Source organism: Pelodiscus sinensis, unplaced genomic scaffold (assembly GCF_049634645.1).
Source record: "Pelodiscus sinensis isolate JC-2024 unplaced genomic scaffold, ASM4963464v1 ctg109, whole genome shotgun sequence".
NCBI classification, from domain to species: domain Eukaryota; kingdom Metazoa; phylum Chordata; order Testudines; family Trionychidae; genus Pelodiscus; species Pelodiscus sinensis.
In genome coordinates this window covers 150743-171167 of record NW_027465844.1, presented here as the reverse complement: position 1 = coordinate 171167, position 20425 = coordinate 150743, and the positions used below count along the sequence as shown (strand labels likewise).

General features: G+C 42.7%; 1 protein-coding gene across 1 annotated transcript in view; it reads right to left on the bottom strand.

Annotated features, from left to right (window-relative positions):
- The window catches only part of LOC142823584 (maestro heat-like repeat-containing protein family member 2B), a 29479-nt gene extending 9567 nt beyond the window's left edge, over positions 1-19912 (bottom strand). The window contains exons 1-17 of the mRNA XM_075914860.1: positions 19886-19912; positions 16368-16475; positions 15910-16029; positions 15543-15665; positions 14235-14387; positions 12896-12922; positions 12467-12589; positions 11973-12052; positions 11378-11513; positions 11113-11208; positions 10325-10429; positions 7755-7878; positions 6236-6345; positions 3993-4145; positions 2571-2725; positions 870-1032; positions 230-426 (exon numbers count right to left, since the gene is read on the bottom strand). Coding sequence (XP_075770975.1) covers positions 230-426; positions 870-1032; positions 2571-2725; positions 3993-4145; positions 6236-6345; positions 7755-7878; positions 10325-10429; positions 11113-11208; positions 11378-11513; positions 11973-12052; positions 12467-12589; positions 12896-12922; positions 14235-14387; positions 15543-15665; positions 15910-16029; positions 16368-16475; positions 19886-19912 — 2000 coding nt within the window. The remainder of the gene's footprint in view (positions 1-229; positions 427-869; positions 1033-2570; positions 2726-3992; positions 4146-6235; positions 6346-7754; positions 7879-10324; positions 10430-11112; positions 11209-11377; positions 11514-11972; positions 12053-12466; positions 12590-12895; positions 12923-14234; positions 14388-15542; positions 15666-15909; positions 16030-16367; positions 16476-19885) is intronic.
- Between the last annotated feature and the right edge of the window lie 513 nt (positions 19913-20425).

Below are 20425 nucleotides of genomic sequence, written 5' to 3'. Positions count from 1 at the left end.
AGTCAGAAAGAGAGGACAAAGAGACTGAGGCCTGAGGAGGCCTAAATAGTAGTGTTTGTGTTGCCAGAGGTTGGTGGTTTCAGGGAACTGACCTATAGCAAGCACAAACAAGACTTTCTCATATTAAAAGCAGGTGATGGTAAGGTGCCTCATAACCCTGAGAACTCCTGGGGAGTGTCACACAAATGTACTGGGATTCTCTTTGTTTTGCTCCCTTTCTTCTAATTACCTGCAAGGGTTGCCCTCACATAGTTGTTGTCCTTTTCTAAATAACCTCCTTCGGCTGCTCATCCTGGGCAAAGGCATCTTTTGTCCTAGGGTTTGGCTGATCTGCTGCAGAAGAACAGTGAACAACTCCGGGAACAGCTCCTGCACAGTTTTGCTCAACTGCAATGCTGACACCACTTCAAAGATGGCACATGTTGCCTGAAAGGAGAGCATGGTAAAAGAAGAGGTCTCTTCCTAACACTATCACACTCTCTCCCCTTCTGATACCTGCTGGACTAAATTCCCACTCCTGTCACTAACTTGATGAATGACCGAGAGCAATTCACTCCATGTGTGCCTTAGCGTCCCATATCTGTAAAAATGTGTACGACCTATCAAGGCATGTTATGAGTTACACAAAACATTTGCAAAGCACTGTAAGAAATCCGATTCAAAGACTTTCTAATTGCCAGATATTATTAAGTGAATCAGCCACATACTCTAAATCTTCCATCTGTTGTTCCACAGAAAGCACAGCTGGAATCCAGGAAACAGTACTTCAGAAAAGAAGTGCCCATATGACAATATTATACCACTCATCTAGCTTTCCATCAGCATGTTTGTCACAAGACAGAGAAATACATGTCTGTCGTCTAACTTACTGTGAGAGGTTCAGCAGCTGCTAAATGCAGGTCAGTTTCTGTCTCTGAGGTCGTGCTTCCTTCTTGGCTTGTTGGAGTCTTTATTCTTTCTATTAGGACCTTCAGGACTTGAGGGGCGAGCAAGGGATCTGTCCCCAGAGATCTCCACAGCTCAGTGGTGTCACTGCAATTTAACATAAGTTATATGTGACCCCTGGAGACTTTTGTGGCTCTGACTATATGCATCATATTCAAGTAAAGAACAAATTTTCTCCTTGACTATGATCAGGGCTCACCAACCGTGCTGTCCAGCGATCTGTGCATGCGCAGATCGTTCTGCGCATGCACAGATCGCCCGAACCCGGCTCTTCCAGGTTACAATCTACACACCATGGGAGAGTAGATTGTATTATTTATCAAGCCCTGCCTATGATGAGCAAGTTCAGAGTGCTGTCCTCCTTATATGGTCCTCATGTTTTACATATTGAGTTTCTAGTTACAGAACTAAGTTAAGTTACATTTCAGGTTACATTTCTACAGTGCATGACTATTTGGGGATCCTGGAGGTATCCCGAAATAGCTACCCCACATTTACACAAGCAGCCCGTTATTTTGAAATATTTTTCAAAATAATGGGCACACTATTTTGCCATCCCAATAAACTTTGTTGCATGAGGGATAAGGGATAGCTTTAAATAGCACATTATTTCGACATTTGGTGCTGTGTAGAAGCGCCACATTTCAAAATAGTCTATGCAAAATATGATACGCAATTTGCAGAGTGCAAATTGTGCATCTTATTTCAAGTTTAGGGTGCTGTATAGACACAACCCTAGTCTTACTGCACCATAACCATTAATGCTAGACTTCAGAAGGAAAGGACACAGAGCTCTAATCACAGTTCCTGTTTTCCTACTTCTCAGTAGATATGGAATCATGAGCATGTGATGCCCAAAGATCTACGGCCTGGGAGACAAGTTGAAGAAAGAAAAATGATCTTCCTACTAACTGGATGTACAACTATGAGAACAAATATTTGTGTCTAGCCCATGACCTCTTCACAAATGGCATTCCCTGGCCTCTATTTGCCAGAATGGGCATGTTCTGTTCACTCCCTATGGGGCACCTGGCATTGGCCACTGTCTGAAGACAGGATCCTGGGCTAGATGGACATTTGGTCTGACCCACTACAGCCGTTCTCATGTTCTTAGATTCCTGCACTGATGACTGATAATTCAGCTAGGGATGTTTGAATGAAATGATAGATATGCTTACCGCCCTGTCTTTAAGTACCAAGAATGACAATTCCATTCCAGCAGCCATACCCTTGCTGATACCAAAAGCCTGGTGCCCTATCCTTGCTAATCAGCCAGGAATTTGGATCTGAAGCTTTCATGCTACCAGAAAACGAACAGTCACTGGCAATTTCCAGGGTGATGTTAGTTCAGGGATCTGGAGAGGCCAAACTCCACTCCAGTGATGCCAGTAAAGGGAAGTCTTTAGGATGCCAAAGCAACTATTAATTAATGGAAACAGAATGACACTTAATTTCTCCCTGCACCCACCTTGACATGGTCTTGGACCTTTCTGCAGAAAGACCCAAGCTATTAACCTTTAGGAATTATCTCAAACTGTCTGTGGCTTAAATGAAGCCTTACATCTTCCAGTGAAGCTGTGGGATCCATGGTTACCAAAATGAACACTGTATGGAGCAGTATATACCTGTCCATCGGCAGACGTTTCATGAGGAGGCTGAAGATCACTGCCTCTAGGTGATGGTGACCTAGAATGGACACTGCCTCCACCAGGAACTGCCTCAAGCTACCCTGCTTGATGGTAGGCATATGAATGTATATAATACTCAGGATATCTGGCACCTGGACAGAATAAAACCAGAAAAAATGTCCCTTTTCCATTCTCTCCATTCATTCTGCAGAACCAAAACGCTTATTTAGTCATTTAGCAATTTGCTGTTCTTGTAGAAAATCCTCCCTTCAAAAAACAAGTATTTAGACATGGCTGCATAGATTTAACCCACAAAAATTATACATATCTCTGCCCATACCTGGCTGCAACACCGGGTTAAGACATGCTGAGGCCCTAAGCTATGTCAAGTTAAAGAGGCCTCATTGCATTTCCAAAAAAACATGTATTATTCTAACAGAAAGGACAATGAAAATAGAAATAATCAAGTTATCTATCTATCTATCTATCTATCTATCTATCTATCTATCTATCTATCTATCTATCTATCTATCTATCTGTCTGTCTGTCTGTCTGTCTTTCTGTCTGTCTGTCTGTCTGTCTATCAGTACATAGGCAAAGAGGCAAGTAAAAACTAGTAATTTTGGGGTATTTTTAGAGACCCCTCATTATCTGAGGCCCTAAGATGTAGTTCACTTAGCTTGTCTCTTGGGGCCGGATATTCTCTTTTTGCATTTTACTCGGAGTCTAATTTTTCCAAGCCTTTCATGGCTGGAAACTGTGACAACAAGATAGACAAATAATCAAGCATCTTCCTTTTCCCTTGGGGTACGGCTACACTAGCTCGTTAGTTTGAGCTAGGTAGAGTAATGAGGGCAAGCAGAGTTGCAAATGAAGCCCAGGATTTAAATATCCCAGGCTTCATTTGCATGTTCCTGGGTGCTGCCATTTTTAAATCCCCCTTCATCCGAACTCCGTGCCTGCAGCTACACGTGGCACGGAGTAGGTAGTTCTAATTAAAGATCCTAATTCCATGAGGAGTAACTGTAGTTCGAATTAGGATCTTTAATTTGAACTACCTAGTCCATGCCGCATGTAGCCGTGGGCACGGAGTTCGGACTAAGGGGGATTTAAAAATGGTGGCACCAGGGAACATGCAAATGAAGCCCGGGATATTTAAATCTCGGGCTTCATTTGCAAATCCGCTTGCCCTCATTACCCTACCTAGCTCGAACTAACGAGCTAGTGCAGATGTACCATTAGATTATCTCTGTCTTCTGCTGTTGATTCCCCCGTTGCCTGACTCAGGATAGGAACACAGATGGAATTACCTTCCAATCCCAGAGGGAGAAACAGCAAGACTTGTGTTCACTGCAAATGATGGCAAAGACCTGAAAGCCTGCAGGTTAGCCAGAAAAATCTCTCCAGCTTCTATTTTACCTCATCCAGCATGGCACCTCCACACTCCTTCAGGATGATCTTCATCCACAGACCGGCTGCTGTGGCACAGGAGGGGCTAGCAGACAGCATACCATCCAGTATGGCCTCAATAAAATCTGTGGCTTGTTCAGAGGGAAAGTATTTACTAACCACCTGTGGACAGATCAAAAACAGGAAAGATTGCAATGATAGTCGGCTCCAGTACTTTTAAGAAAGGAGGCCTAAGAGCTGTATAGGAAAATAATGTATTCATCAGCAAATTGCTAATTGGGCTCATATCTGGCAAGGCAGTTGCAATTAAAATTTTCTCTGTAATCTTTCTAGCTACCACATCTCTATTCTACACTAATAATATCAGGTTAGATCTTAGGTTGTACAGTTAGCACAACATTGTATGGGACAAACAGGATGTAAATTTCCAGTTTATATTCTATTATGTACATGACATCTTTTCACAAAATATAAAAATATGCAAAGAGATGCATGCACACAAATATAGGTTCAGGTAAACATACAAGGTGCCAAGACTGGTTTCTTAGCTTGATATCCTGCTCACATATTTTCCCCCAGGATGGATGGATGGATGGATGGATGTGCGCATGCACATGCATGGGTATGTTCATGCAACTGTCTGGAATCTGTTTTTTACATGGCATTCATAGCATATACCTATGAAAAGCATGTTACTAATTACCCATGAATGCCTCACTCCCATAGCTCGCTCCAAGTGTGGAAAGACATCACGAAAGCATAAAACAATCATAGAATCATAGAATACTAGGACTGGAAGGGACCTTGAGAGGTCATCGAGTCCAGTCCCCTGCCCTCATGGCAGGACCAAATACTGTCTAGACCATCCCTGATACACATTTATCTAACCTACTCTTAAATATCTCCACAGATGGAGATTCCACAACCTCCCTGGGCAATTTATTCCAGTGTTTGACTACCCTGACAATTAGGAACTTTTTCCTAATGTCCAATCTAAATCTCCCTTGCTGCAGTTTAAGCCCATTGCTTCTTGTTCTATCCCCATAGGCCAAGATGAACAAGTTTTCTCCCTCCTCCTTATGGCACCCTTTTAGATATCTGAAAACTGCTATCATGTTCCCCCTCGATCTTCTCTTTTCTAAACTAAACAAACCTAATTCCTTCAGCCTTCCCTCATAGGTCATGTTCTCTAGACCTTTCATCATTCTCGTTGCTCTTCTCTGGACCCTCTCCAATTTCTCCACATCTTTCTTGAAATGCGGTGCTCAGAACTGAACACAATACTCCAATTGAGGCCTAACCAGCGCAGAGTAGAGCGGAAGAATGACTTCTCATGTCTTGCTCACAACACCCCTGTTAATGCATCCCAGAATCATGTTTGCTTTCTTTGCAAGGGCATCACACTGCTGACTCATATTCAATTTGTGGTCCACTATAACCCCTAGATCCCTTTCTGCCGTACTCCTTCCCAGACAGTCGCTTCCCATTTTGTATGTATGAAACTGATTGTTCCTTCCTAAGTGGAGAACTTGGCATTTGTCTTAAACTTCATCCTATTTACCTCAGACCATTTCTCCAATTTGTCCATGTCATTTTGAATTATGACCCTATCCTGCAGATTAGTCGCAACCCCTCCCAGCTTGGTATCATCTGCAAACTTAATAAGCGTACTTTCTATACCAATATCTAAATCGTTGATGAAGATATTGAACAAAGCCGGTCCCAGAACAGACCCCTGTGGAACCCCACTTGTTATGCCTTTCCAGCAGGATTGTGAACCATTAATAACTACTCTCTGAGTATGGTTATCCAGCCAGTTATGCACGCAGCTTATAGTAACCCCATCCAAGTTGTATTTGCCTAATTTATTGATAAGAATATCATGCGAGACTGTATCAAATGCCTTACTAAAGTCTAAGTATACTACATTCACCACTTCTCCCTTATCCACAAGACTCGTTATCCTATCAAAGAAAACTATCAGATTGGTTTGACATGATTTGTTCTTTACAAATCCAGGCTGGCTGTTCCCTATCACCTTGCCACTTTCCAAGTGTTTACAGACGATTTCCTTAATTACTTGCTCCATTATATTCCCAGGCACAGAAGTTAAACTAACTGGTCTGTAGTTTCCTGGGTTGTTCTTATTTCCCTTTTTATAGATGGGCACTATATTTGCCCTTTTCCAGTCCTCTGGACAAGGGAAAATGAATGGTGCACAGCCACTAGGACAGTCACCTAGTGTCTGTTACCTTAGCCATTTCACAAGATGCTTGAAACAGAGCCTCAGGGTCTGGAGTTGTTAGTGCCTCACGGAGACATCTCAGCTCCTCCTCTGCTGACCCCAGGTTTGTGCACTGACCTAGGATAGAGAAAAGGAGAAAAAGTATGGCAATATTTAATAAAACTGAACCTCTGATCCATAGATAATCATACAGGAGGATCTATGGGGTATGTTATTACCAGCTCTGTGTGAAATTTTGGCCCCACTAAAGCCAATGATGAAATTCTTGTTGACTTTAATGGAGTCAGAATTTTACCATCAGGCTATGTCTAGACTACATCCCTTTTTCGGAAAAGGGATGTAAATTAGACGTATCGCAATTGCTAATGAAGCGGGGATTTAAATCTCCCCTGCTTCATTAGCATAAAAATGGCTGCAGCTTTTTTCGGCACGGAGTTTTGCTGGAGAAAAGCGCCAGTCTAGATGCTGATCTTGCGGAAAATTAAGCCTTTTCCGAAAAATCCCTTATCCCTCCGAAAAAGGGATGTAGTTTAGACGTAGCCCCTATGTCTGAAAGTTAACGGTAATGGCATGTGATTCATTGTGATTCATACAGGATTAAACAGGCACTGTATTCTGTGTGGAGCATCTTTCTCTGTATATCTGGTTTCAGTAGCCACTCTGCTCTCAGTATTTAAATCTAATCTCATAGTCAAGCACAACTCATGTAGATTGATCTGAGGTTCTGATTTGGAGGAGAATCCCTCCACTGAACTCTCATTGTAAAAGAGATGGGGCTGACCAACAGCTTAGGTAGGAAACCCAGGCTCTTCGCTCACTTCTAAATCATGAACTGTCTCTTTAAGGGAAAGCTGTCCTGCTCTGTCATCTCCCTCTCCCCACCCCACTCTGCAGAGGGGGGGCATATGGGCATATGGCGGGGGAGAGAGTGTGTGTGAGACAATGTGTGTGTGTGTGTGTGTGTGTGTGTGTGAGAGAGAGAGAGAGAGAGAGAGGGACATGCTGGCTGCCAGAGAAATCTTAGCAACAGTGCACTGCCTCTTTAGATAGGCACTCCATTACTCACCATACTTCAGACTGGAGCAGCACTATTGTATGTGTTCCTCTCCCCAAACTCTGCTCTGCAGAGATGATGACAGGGGCAAAGGGGTCACCCTGACTTCTGCACGTCTCCCTGCTCACCTCCCCTCCACACACCACTAGCAGCAGATAGGATGGAGCAAGGTCGGAGAGGGGCAGCTGAACACATGCTGCTGGCATGCTTGCTAATCAGCTGAGCGCTCCAGACAGAAATTCTGGGGAGAAGAGCAGATCTGGCCTGTGTGCTATATTTTGTCCACCCTCTAATATTTGCAGATTATTTATTATTTGTGCAGTTCTCTTCCAGCAATGTACTTACAAGGCCCCAATCATTCTGTTATGTAAGTGTCGCTAACAAGACAGAAAGAATTACAGATGGAAAAAATGGTCATTACAACAATGAAAGAAAGTGAAGGGTTACTTACACCTGCTCATGGTCTCCTCACCTTGTATATTGAGCAGACAGTTGATACAGTCAACCACCCACTGACGCGATGAGGTAATTGAAGCACAGGTATATGGTGCTAATAGCCCAATCAGAGATCCAAAGTGATCAAAAGTTTCCTGAGGCTAATTAAAAAAGAATGAAGAATGAAAGTTCTCCGGCTATACTAGACATTATTTGCCTTCCTTATTGTGAACTCCATTACTGTACCTGGGTACGGCACATTGGAAAACATAATCCTTGTTGTACATGCAAATTGATGGGGTCTAAATTAGCTGTAGCACTCAAGAAAAATCTCAGAGTCATTGTGGATAGTCCTCTAAAAACATCTGTTCAACACGCAGCTGCAGTTAAAAATGCTAATGGTATGTTAGGAACCACTAGGAAAAGGGATGAATAATAATATGATAAATATCATCATGCCACTGTTTCAAATCCATGGTACACCCACACCTTGAATACTGCAAGCAATTGTAGTCCTCCAACTTAAATAAAGTTAGGTTATAATTGGAAAAAGTTCAGAGAAAAGCAACAAAAATGATATGGGATATGGGACAAGTCATACAAGGAGAAGTTAAAAGGACTGGGACCATTCATCTTAGAAAAGAGATGCTTACAGGGGGGTATGATAGAGCCATATAAGATGATCAGAGATGCATGATATGGGTGTCCCTATATCTCTGACTGCCTGGGGCTGGGACTGGACAACAGGGGAGAGATCACTCAACAATTGCCTTGTTCTGTTTGTTCCCTCTGATGCATATAACACCCACCACTGTCAGAAGACAGGATACATGAACCATTTGTCTGGGGGATCCAGAATGGCCATTCATGTTTTATGTTCTTATCTGATTAAATAGAAATAGAAATTCAACTTTAACAGCCTGAGAGTATAGGAATGCATCTATGAAACTGACACAGCCAACCTATGTGTGACCCACAATAACTTAACAAGCGGCACTGCAATTGTATCAAGACAAGTCACTTATATGTTATTTCAAAGGGTGTGTCTAGACTACTGAGTTTTGTCGACAAAAGTGGACTTTTGTCGACAAAACTATACCTGCGTCTACACTACCGCTGAGTTCTGTTGACATAACGTCGACAGAACTCAGCAATTTTGTCGACGCTGGTAAACCTCATTTTACGAGGCATAACACCTTCTGTCCACAGAGTTCTGTCGACAGAAGGTGTTATTGCATGTAGGGTTGTGTCTAGACTACAGGGTTTTGTCGACAAAGCAGCTTGCTTTGTCGACAGAACTGAATGTGTCTAGACGCTCTTTGTCGACAGACGTTTTGTCGATAGATACTGTCGACAAAACTTCTGTTGACAAAACCCTGTAGTCTAGACGTACCCAAAGAAAAGTCCTAGACTAGCGATCACCAACATCATGCATTTTGGTAATAGATATGAAAGGTAGATGTTATGTATTATTGTCTGTATTTATATCTTGCTAGAAGTTTAACATAACGAAATTAGCTTGTAGATTCCAATTCCTTTTCATGTCTTAATTGCCTTAATTATATGCAACTGTCTTCAGTTAACCTTAAGATCAAAGATATAAGATAGTACAAGAAAATATTTTTTACATTGCCTTCAGCTTAACTATCTGTGTTGTAATGGAAGACCACGATCGGCTAATTACCTTATGTGAATGACCATCACCCATTTACCAGTGTATGCATAGGAAATAGAAAATTAACTTCAAAACAAAGTACGACAGGAGATCTGCATGACCTATTCTTTCTCAGGGAGAGATCCTGCTTAGACAATTTCTGTGAGGAGGCTTGCCAACCGGCTAGAATAGCTATAAAAGACAAGTTATGGGACTGATCTTCTCTCTCCAGTCTGCTTAAACTTTGAACAGGGGACGTGTAAGCCATAGGACATGGATCTTTCAAATAATTATTTGGAATAGTCTGGGAAACGCATGGAAAAACTAACAGCCTTTGCATCTAAACTGGCTTTGGATGTTGACCGGTTAGCATGATTCCAGAGAGACTTTTACACGCCAGCCGTTTATTCCACCATGGTTGTGATCCTGAACTATGAAAAGTGAAAGTCATTTTAACAAATATCTATCACTTAACCATTTGTAACTCTCTTCTTTTTCCTTTTAACAACAAATCTTATATTCGGTTATTAAGGATTGGCTGATATTTAGGGAAGACCTGTGATTCATATTAACCTAAGGATAAGTGTCTAGTCCTTTGTGATTGGTGATTATATTAGACTTAGTTGTCTAGATGGGAACCAAGGTCTGGAATGCCTAAAGGGTACTATTGTTTGGTATTTTGTTAACTAGAGTAGAAGCTCTTTTCTTACTGGTTTGGTGAATCTAATTATAAAATCACTAGTCTGGGGAACTGCCTGCCCTGTTTCTTACAGTCTGGCCTGAGTGCTGTCACAGCACTATTATGGAAACCTTTCTCTTATGGAAGCAGAGGGATCTTAGTCACTTTGAGGCCCCAGCTGCAGGCCTAGTAGAATTTCTCATGCATTCACGTTGAATGTCAGATTTGATATAATCGGGGAAGTCAGCTCAAGGAAGAGTAGAACTATACTCACTGTGCTCTTAACTATCTCCTGATAGGCAGTTAGCAGCCAGACACTGGCCTGCAAGGCCCTTTCTCTCTCCCACTCCTTCCCTGAACTGAGCCAGGTCTCCAGTAGCTGTTGGCAAAGCAGGAGAATGGACAAAGTTAGTACCAGAAAATCCCTCCCAAAGGTTTCTTTTAAATAGGTTTGATTGTCACTAAAATCCCTCTCCAAAGCATTTAACTTCCATATAGCAAAAGATTTATATGTCTCCAAAAAGAGACCCTTGTATATACAAGTCCCAGGGACCAGATTCACCTCTGGTGTACGTAACTCCATCAAAGCCAAAGGAGTTACATGAGAGATGAGTCTGGCTCTGTGTATGTGAGGGCTTCTGTAGACCTAACTCCCCTCCCCTCAGCTCTTCAAACTATTCTGTTTATGTCTGAAGAGCAGGAAGTCTTTGGTGAATGAGTTTCCATACACAGAGCTTAACTCAATACTAATTCATTCCTTTTACAAGAGGTGATCAGTTCTCGCCGGTCCTCTTGAATTTGGTTTCTGCACTGATGATTTTCTTTCCTGTCCATGTAGTGTTAACTATACTGGAAAAACTAGATCTCAGTCCACCACTGGCATAAAATGGAACAGCTCCCATGGATTTCAATGGGACACATTCCCACTTACTTCAGGAAAAAATTGATGCTTTCTCCCTAAAATTCACCCGCTGCGGAAAATTCCTCCACAACAGAAGCTTGAGCATCATCCCTGCTATAACACAAGAAACAATTATCACCCTGGTCCTATGGGCTACTCACATGAAACATTTCCTGGAACCAGTCTGGGGTTGGTTCTTCCTCAAGCAGGATCTTCATTAGCTCACTAAGGGCTTCTAAGGAGCACTCATACAGCAACTGAAACCAGAAGAGAAGGAGCGAGGCTCAACACCAGATAATTTCTGCGGGAGGTGGAGGTGAAGTTAGCCATGACTTTGCAGGGAGGCCATGTGTGGCTGCTATCACCCAGTGCTTGCTGGGCAGAGATCTCAGTGGAGTCTGCCAGAGGGGAATTGGTGTCATATACCTCTATGTGCAGAGTATCCTCTAGTTTCTTGCCTTCCTCTTTCATCTTCTCCAAGGGAGGAAGGGGAAATATACTTTTGAAAGACAGATCAAGGATCTCACGGTTTTCCTCCAGGGTCAGAGATGGTTTGAGTTTGCTGTCAGAAGACAGAAAGAGAAGTCACGTGTTAGATTCAATACCATAGCCAAGTAAAAAATGGGTTAAATGACTAAAGATTATCCCAATCTAGAACCCCAAATGCAAACAGCCCTTCACTTTGCAGCTGTGCACCTCTTTGTACCTCTGTTAATTATTTGCTCATCTAGAAGTAAAGCTAAAACTTCAATTCCCTTTTTAGAGAAATCCACCAGCTTCCTTCCCCCTGCCAGCTAGCCAGACACCTCCATCCCCACCTGAACTCTTCTCCGTAGTATGGCATGCCCCACAACCTCCACTCTTGTGCCTTTCAAGCACAAATCTCCAAACAGACATGACGCATTCAAACCCTCAAAACAAAAACACCATGTGAGCATCAGCCTGCTCCCAACCTGACACTCATGAATTAACAAATGAGAAGACATCACAATGCCAAGAAATCTGGCATAGAATATCCTACCACAGCTGTCCAATCGCAAAAATTGCCTTGTAACGAACTGGAGACACCAGGGAATCCAATGGTTCCTTTTTAATGAAGTCCTGAAATGCATGAACAGAGACATAAAAATAGGAAGTGGGTTTGAAAGGCAGAGAAGCCTCCCCCTCACCTTCTGAAACAGGGCTTTATGCCAGACCTGTAAGAAACAGACACTGTTTCAGTGGCTCTCTGCCTCAGAAATGGACCGTAGAGTCATCTGCTATACACAGGTCAGCAAGCTGTATCCTGGTAACTCATCAGACACTATCCATTCCTTCCAGTTACAGCCCACAATATGCCAGCATCCCGGCCAAGCACAGTGGACCCAACATTCTGGGTGCCAGGCAGGTAAATCATGACACTGCAGTAGTATAGCTACAGCCAATGGAAAGAATAACATCTACCTGGACAATCAGTCTCATTACATAATAACAAAATCCCTTGTAGCTCAGGCTTCAAAGTTCCTAATCACTCACCATCATGTAAGCAAGGAGCTCCAGTTTGTAAGAGAATTCAAATGCCTGGGAGTCTCCAGTCTTCAAAACTGCACAGCTAATCTCTGTTGCATTCTGGATGAGGGTTAATTTCAGGTCCATGTCCTACATTTCCAGGAAAAACAAGAGGATGTGGGTGAGAAACTGAGAGAATCAGATTCCAGAAGAGTAGAAATTAGATCTAGACTCAGGACAAGTGTCTGCAGACCCCAGAAGACAGAGAACCCCAGCTCTACACCCATCTCAGAAAAAGAAAAGGCCCAGGTTGATCAAGTAAACTCAGGTCCATTTACACAGAGTAGTCATGACTCCTGCTTGATGTGGGAGGGAAAACAAATCTTATGCAATTTAAACAAGAAACTTGTGCATAGTAAATGCACAAGATACGAGGGCAGATTATTTAGAATTTACCTTGTTCGTAACATTGATCCCCAACACCTGAAAAACAAAATGGAAAACCGCTACTAGCAATTTCTATTGTGCCACATTATTCACATTCTACAAATATCCTGGTTAATGAATATGAAGTAGAGAGAAATCACTATTACTGAATCTTCCAAAAAAGCAGGAAATGTGCCCAGTCTGGGTGTGTTGCAGTGGACAATATCAGGGGCCATAGTTCTTAATATTTGTATTTGTGAACTACTGGAAAATGTCAACTTGGTTCATTTGTGATCAACTTTTTTTGACAATGAGAGTCTCAGTTAGGCTAAGTCTAGACTGCAAAGTCTGTATCTTTCTCTGCTTTTCTTTCAAAAAAGGCTTTTTCAAAATTTGGAAAAACCTGCTCTTTCAAGCCATCCCTTCCTTCCTCATAAATCAAGGTTTACAGGGATGGTGAAAGAACGCATCCACTTTTCCAAAAAGTGGATGCGGCATTACTTTTCTGGGATACCTCTGGTATCCCGGAAAAGTACTGCAGCCTAGACATAGCCTTAGACAGAGTAGACTGGAATGGCAAAGTGATGTGGAAAGATTAGAACTATGCACTGAGACCAGAATCAGGGCTGGCAAGTGGACAGCCATATATCTAAGGAGCAGAAATAATGAGCAGGCAGACAAATAGGAAGACAGATATGGGGAAAGGGAAGTAGATAGTCCAAGAAACAGTGATAGCAAATAAACTAAATACAAGCTAGCATTATTCTCCCTTGAGTAGCAAGAGGTAGAGCTAGATACTCATACATATTAAGGAAATTAAGGTGCATCGACAGGTCACCCTTACCTCGAAATAGCTTATTTTGAAATTTGGCATTGTCTACACAGCAACAAATTTTGAAATGAAGCACTATTCCAAAAAGTCCCTTAGCCCTCGTGGAACAAGGTTTACAGGGATGTTGGGATAGTGAGCCCGTTAGATTTCAAAATAACGGGCGCACTCAAAAGATGCGGAATAGCTATTTCGGGATACTTCTGATACCCTGAAATAGGTTCACAGTGTAAACATAGCCTTAGAGTGTTATACTGCACAGCCTGAGTGTGACTGCATCTGAAATACTATGTAACTGTGACCTAGAGAATTTCAGAAGAACACAGAAAAACTAGAGAAAATACAAACAACAGCAACAAATAAGATATTTGTTACAGCTCACACTCCATCCATGAAGGTTTTAGATTTGATGCACATGACAAACGGTTGTTCAAAGGAGATTTTTAGAAAAATAAGCCCTCTCTTAGTAAACTCAGGTCCAGTGGAGGCACTGATCTAACTTCAGAGTAATATCCCCAACACTTATGCAAAAACTCTTACTTGGCAACCGGTTCTATAATGGTGTAGGATGTTCTCTGTGATGTCTGCCTCCACCCGAGACAGAAGTTGCTCTTTTGGAGCATGCATAGCCACTTTGCTGTATGTCAGCATCAGCGTGCTGCGGGTCTTGGCTCTTTTCCCATAATGGTAGTCCTGGACAATTGGAAATGTCACAAGAGACAATTACTCCTGATTCATTTTGCCTTGAAATTCTGATCTGTTGCTGACTGAGGAATTGCTTTTGGCAGCGATAATAGCTTGTACTTGAAAAATGTATTTAAGCAAAACCATAACTGCGTGAGGCAGAGAGGTATTGGTGTCTCAAACATACTGATTGGATAATTCTGACACAGAGAGCACAAAGTTTTGACCCTACCCCAGTGAAATAAATGGGAGATTTGTCATTGACACTGATAGGCACAGAATTAGGTGCTAAATGATATGCCTAAATCTGCACAGTGAGTAAACAGCAAATCTGGCAATGGTGGCCAAGAGACCTAATATGCTGTTTTATCCTCTGAATAAATGGTTCTCAACCAAAGGTACGCAGAAGTTTTCGAGGGGGACAGATCAGATCATTTCGATATTTGCCTAGTTTTAGAGCAGACTACCTAAAAAGCACTAGCAAAGTTACAAACTAAAATTTCATACACACAATGACCTATTTACACTGCTCTGTATACTGCACACTGAAATGTAAGGAACATATTTATATTTAAATTAATTTATTTTAATTGGTATGGCATATGAAAATGGGAAATTAAGCAATTTTTCAGTAATAGTGTGTTGTAACACTTTTTTGTATTTTTATGCCTGATTTTCTAAGAAAGAAGGTTTAAAATGAGGTGAAACTTGGGGCACACTAGACAAATCAGATTTCTAAAATGGGTCTATTAGTGTGGAAAGTTTTAGAACCGCTGCTCTAGAGCACAGGGTCCATAACAGTTGTCCAGAGAGCAGGTTGGTTAGTCACATGTTGCTTGCAACACCTCCTCCTTTACAGCTACTAACCTGGATTTAAAAAACAGCTACAAATACATTCAACACTTTTCCATATAATTAACTGGTATAGTTCCTACACACTGTGCATAGGAGAGGCATTCAAGCCATGAAACATCAGATGCTAAAAATCAGTTGAGAGAACCATGGATCCAGACTGTGCTCCTCTCTACTTAAATGTAAGCATCACACAGAGCACATCCATTGGGGGACAGTGTTAGCTGACCAATGAGACTCTACTGGGGGCAGGAGATACTGTCTCTAGTTTAGAGGGAGAGGAAGTTTGAGAGAACCCCCTGGCTCCTTTACCTTCAGGCGACCAATAAACCCAGAAATCTGAACTTTGTTCATTGCTGCCCCAAACTCCTGAAGTATGTTCAAGATGAGGTCCAAGTGGCTCTCGGCAGAGAATGCAAGGATGGAAATGACTCCCTGTTACCCAAGAAAAATATTGGTTAGTGAATCTGACCAGGTGCCCAATAGACCCCACAAGTCAATTCCTTTCACCCAAAGTAGTGTAAAGTGCCAATGGGAGGGGGGAGCAAAGGGTGAGTGAAATAGCAACAAAGAGGACATGAAGCAAAATGGCATCTGTCCCAGGACAACTGAGAGCTGAGTTGCCCAGGGGACATTCAGAGGGTACATGATAAGGTAGGGAGAGGGACAGGGTCCTTACCAGTCTATCAGGGGCTTCCATGTAATCTGCTGTCTTCAGAAACTTCTGAATCTGTGATTTAATATGGACCAGGTCCTGACAAACTGCCAAGCAAATTCCTAGTGCCTTATACAGGAAACACTGAAAGAAAGAGGCCAGCATTGAGATATCAAGAATACCACATGCTTGTCAGTATAGAACCAACCCAGCAACACACACTGACACAGGAAAAAACAACCGAGCCAAGACCAAGCACCCCTGCTGCAGACACATCCCATCATCTTCCGCCACCCAGTTAGGGAACAATTCAGTACCAATAGTTGCTCCAAGCAAATGCCAGGAGGGGAAGAGCAGGGAACAAGCAAACACAAATTTTATACACAAAAAAAACCAATGAAGCAGAGAGAAGTCTCATGCAGCCCTCCAACAAGAATTCCAAGAGCAATTAACTAGAAACTAAACCTTAACAGAGAACAAACCTTCTCTTTGGAGGGGCTGGCATAGCCGGCCATCTGCTGGCTCAACTCAAAGCTTAGCTGGCTGCTCCAGGCATTGTCATTTATCTGCTCCAGAGATGTTCTGAGGAACTGTGTGTAAAACAAGAGCTGGTTTATTGAAAGAATTTTTGGTTGGGGCTTGAGAGTTTTTTCCCTTCCTTGTTCTCTGTTGTAACCATTCCAATATTCAGGTGTCATAGGAAGATTATTTCCCTATTGAGAACTATGAGCATTGACCACCCAGACTTCCTCTGCTGGTTGTTCTTTAACCTTTGCCTTATGATTCTGCTCAGTCCCCAAACTCAGATGCACAGCAAATTGGAGAATGAGATCTGACCATTGATTTTATAGCAGACAGAGGCTAGGTCTAGTGAACTTTGATCAATGGGCCATCATTAACAAAGAGCCAAGCACCTTCTCTGAAGTGCTACAGACTCTTCGTAACACTTTCTGCGGGTATGCAGGGTTGGGAGGTATCTCACTACCACCTGCCCTTGGCATGAGGAAGCATTCTCTATGCCTGCCAGGTGTCAGCTCCTGACTCTGCCAGACACAGGAAATGCAAGCACACCCTTCTCACCCGGACCCAGCTTTGCTGTCCTGCAGATAAGCAATAGGCATGCTTCAATCATCACACCCTCTACATATTCCCAGAAGGTCCAGCCCCTGTTCCACTGGACACTCCCAGAATTCACAGGTTTACTACTTACCACCTTACTATTTTCACCTCAGCATCACTGATCCATTTAACACATCGCTCTTAGGTGCATATACAGTGAAAATAAGTAGAATTTCATTCACAAAGAATGGAAATTTGAGAAGCAGCAAGCAGAATTAATGTAAACAAAGATTACATAAAAGTAAAATCACCACACACTTCCTAAAGGTTAAACTTAGACAACCAAACATTCCTCTGTCTCACAAAGGATAGCTCTCCCAGCTTGAAGCACCCAGACCAAATGTGATCCTCCTAAGTCAAGCAAGCTGGCAGCTTATTCCCTAGATGAAGGATAACTGGTACAGGATACCTCTGGACCTCCCAAAATAGTTTCAAGCATCTCACTAGTAAACAGGTATCCCCTATTGTTTGGTTTTCTTGGATAGAGTCTCCTCTGGAGACTTTGCAATTACTTAATTAGAATTTTCTCAGTCGATTAACATCCATTGTGAATAATTACTCAGCCTACATACAGCCAGACAAAGTTGCTTTTCACCTTCTGGTGACCAGCCTCAACTCATAGACCTCAAAAACATAAATTTTCAGTATACATCCAGAAGTAGTATTCCCTCTAAGGCTACGTCTAGACTGCAAGCCTCTTTCGAAAGAGAACATCTAGACTGCAACCACTTATTTCAAAAAAGCGAGCCATTTTTTTGAAAGAGAGCACCCAGGCAATCTGGATGCTCTCTTTCGAAAAAGCTCCATTTGCATTCAATAAAGCCTTTTTTCGAAAAAGCCCCATTTGCATTCAATAACACCTCTTTTCAAAAAAAGGCATTATTCCTTGTAAAATGAGGTTTACCGCAGTCGAAAAAACTGCTGCATTCTTTCAATTTAATTTCAAAAGAATGCAGTGGCAGTCTATATGCAGAGGAAGTTTTTCAAAAAAAAAGGCCACTTTTTTCGAAAAAACCCTGTAGTCTAGACACACCCTGAGATTTCCGATCCATAAACGGAATGAGTTTTGTCTTGTGCGCTGCTGTGGCATCTACCAGTTATTAACATACATATAGATACTGTATATATATGCAGTCTTTTTCTTTGTTGAGACTGCCATCATATTCTCTCAAATCATAACTTTTTAAAAAGTGTGCAGAAAAGAAATGTCTGTTCTTTTTAAAGTTTGCAAAACATTATGGTGATACTTAAAATAGTGTGCATTCTAACCTACTTGAAAAAGCACATTTGTACAATTTAAAAAAAAAACTCTTAAAACCCCCAAAGCAGTTGAAATTTTAAAAATTCAGGTTTTTTCAGAGAGCTGTAGTTGTGAAGACTCTTTAAAATGTGAAGCAAGTACAACTAAGAGACATGGTGATAGCTGCACGTATTTTCAGAAAATCATAAAAAATAGCTCTGCTACACGTGAATTGCCTTATTTGGGTCAATCATGAATTAAGTTGGATGCCCAGTGATGATATTTAAATGTATTCATTGGTTATTGTGTTGCTCATACAAAGCATGTAATATAGTGAGGACATCATTCATAGTCTATTCTGAAAGGCACTTCACTTTGGTCTTAGGAGTGAGTGGCAGCTGGTTACCATAATTTATGTCTTCAATTTGACCTGTAAAGCCATCAAACCAGAAAGAAGGAACAGAGCCTGAGGGACTCTTGATCCCTACCAAGAGAAGCCAATCCCTCAGGGCCCAACAGAACTGACTAAACTGGGTTTCTGTGCCCAAAGTATCCAGTACAAGCCAATTCAGGAGCCAAGCTTGAGAAGCTCAGCAGAGCCCATACGTCGCAACATGAGGAAATTAAACCCAAGATGCTTGCCAGATCCCACTGCAGTATCCAAACTCCACTGAAGGGATAGCAGAGGACTGAGGTATTTGTGATGTTACTTGTTTGTGATGAAGGTGATCGGTCCTGCCTCAGCTTATTACTGGAAAGTTAGGAGGGCGGCCAAAGCCACCCAAACAGCCGCTGCTGGCAGCCACCACTGGCCACACGGCTCGAGCCCCGGCCGTCCAAGCAGCTACCCCTGGCCACCTGGCCCCACCAACGGGGCCATGGTGGCCTGTCCACTCCAGCTGGAACTGGAGCAGCGAAAGCCTCACCATGCCCTGGCTCCAGCCGGAGCAAACAGGGGCAGGGCAGCCTGCTTGCCATCATGCGGCCCTGCTAAACTGCCTCTGTCACCGCTCACCTTCTGATCCAGCAGGACAGAGAGAGGTGAGTGCTGCTGCGTGGCTCTGCAGGCGAGGTGTGTGGGCTTAAAATTTGTTGTGCGTGGCCATGCAGACACGCAGCTTGTAAGGCCTGTCCAGAAGGCCTTATATATTATCCATCCAGACATTTTGCAATGATTATGATGATCAGTGTGGCCAGCAGAGGCTTTACATGATACTCTTTGATGAACTGAAATGTAGAGATCAGCTCTAGAGGATCCTGGTAATTCTATGCGCCCCGCAACCTCTGTCAGTTTCCAAAGTCATACCCTCAACTCCCATTGAAGTCAGCAGGAGATCCAAATTTTGAACAGCAGCCAGGTTATATTGGAAACCTCACAAGAGAGCCTTCATGGAGACATATATAGGTCCGTGCTGATCTACCGTCCATCCAGTTCCTTCATGCCAGCCTACTCTGACAGTGGGGAGGAGTGGGATTTGGAAAGGACATGACCACACATCTCGAACAGCAGTTACAAAAAGGTAGGTAACTGGTTTGTTTCTTTTTCGAGGGCTTGCTCATGTCTATTCCGATAGATGACACCCAAGCAGCTCCCATGGAGGAGGAGGCCAGAATTAATTGAAACATCACATCACCCCTTACCTGTTGGGTGATGGTGTGGTGTGACATGACGGTGCAAATAGAGGAACACGTTGCTGCCCTGCAAATATCCTCAATGGGAATCTGTAGGAGGAATGCTGCCAAAGATGCCTGTGCTCTGGTGGAGTGAGCTGACGGCGCTGGAATTTTGGCAAAGTAATAACAGGAAATATCCACAATGAAATACACTGGGATGAGATGAGAAGTCCCTTCATTCCTTCAGCCATGACAATAAAGAGCTGTGGTGATTTACAAAATGGCTTTGTGCATTCAGTGTAGAAGGCTAGGGTAGGGGCTGTCTGACACATGGTTGGCATGACGTTTTGGGAAGAAAACCAAGAGGAAAATGTCCTGGTTTAGATGGAAGAGGGAGACAACCTTGGGTAGGAACACCAGATGCGGACAGAGCTGCACTTTGTTCTTACAAATGACAGTGTATGGAAACTCATAGGTAAAGGCCCGGAGCTGTGAGACCTAACTAGCCAAGGTTATAGCCACCACAAAGACCACCTTCCAAGAGAGGCAAGCTAGAGGGCAGATTGC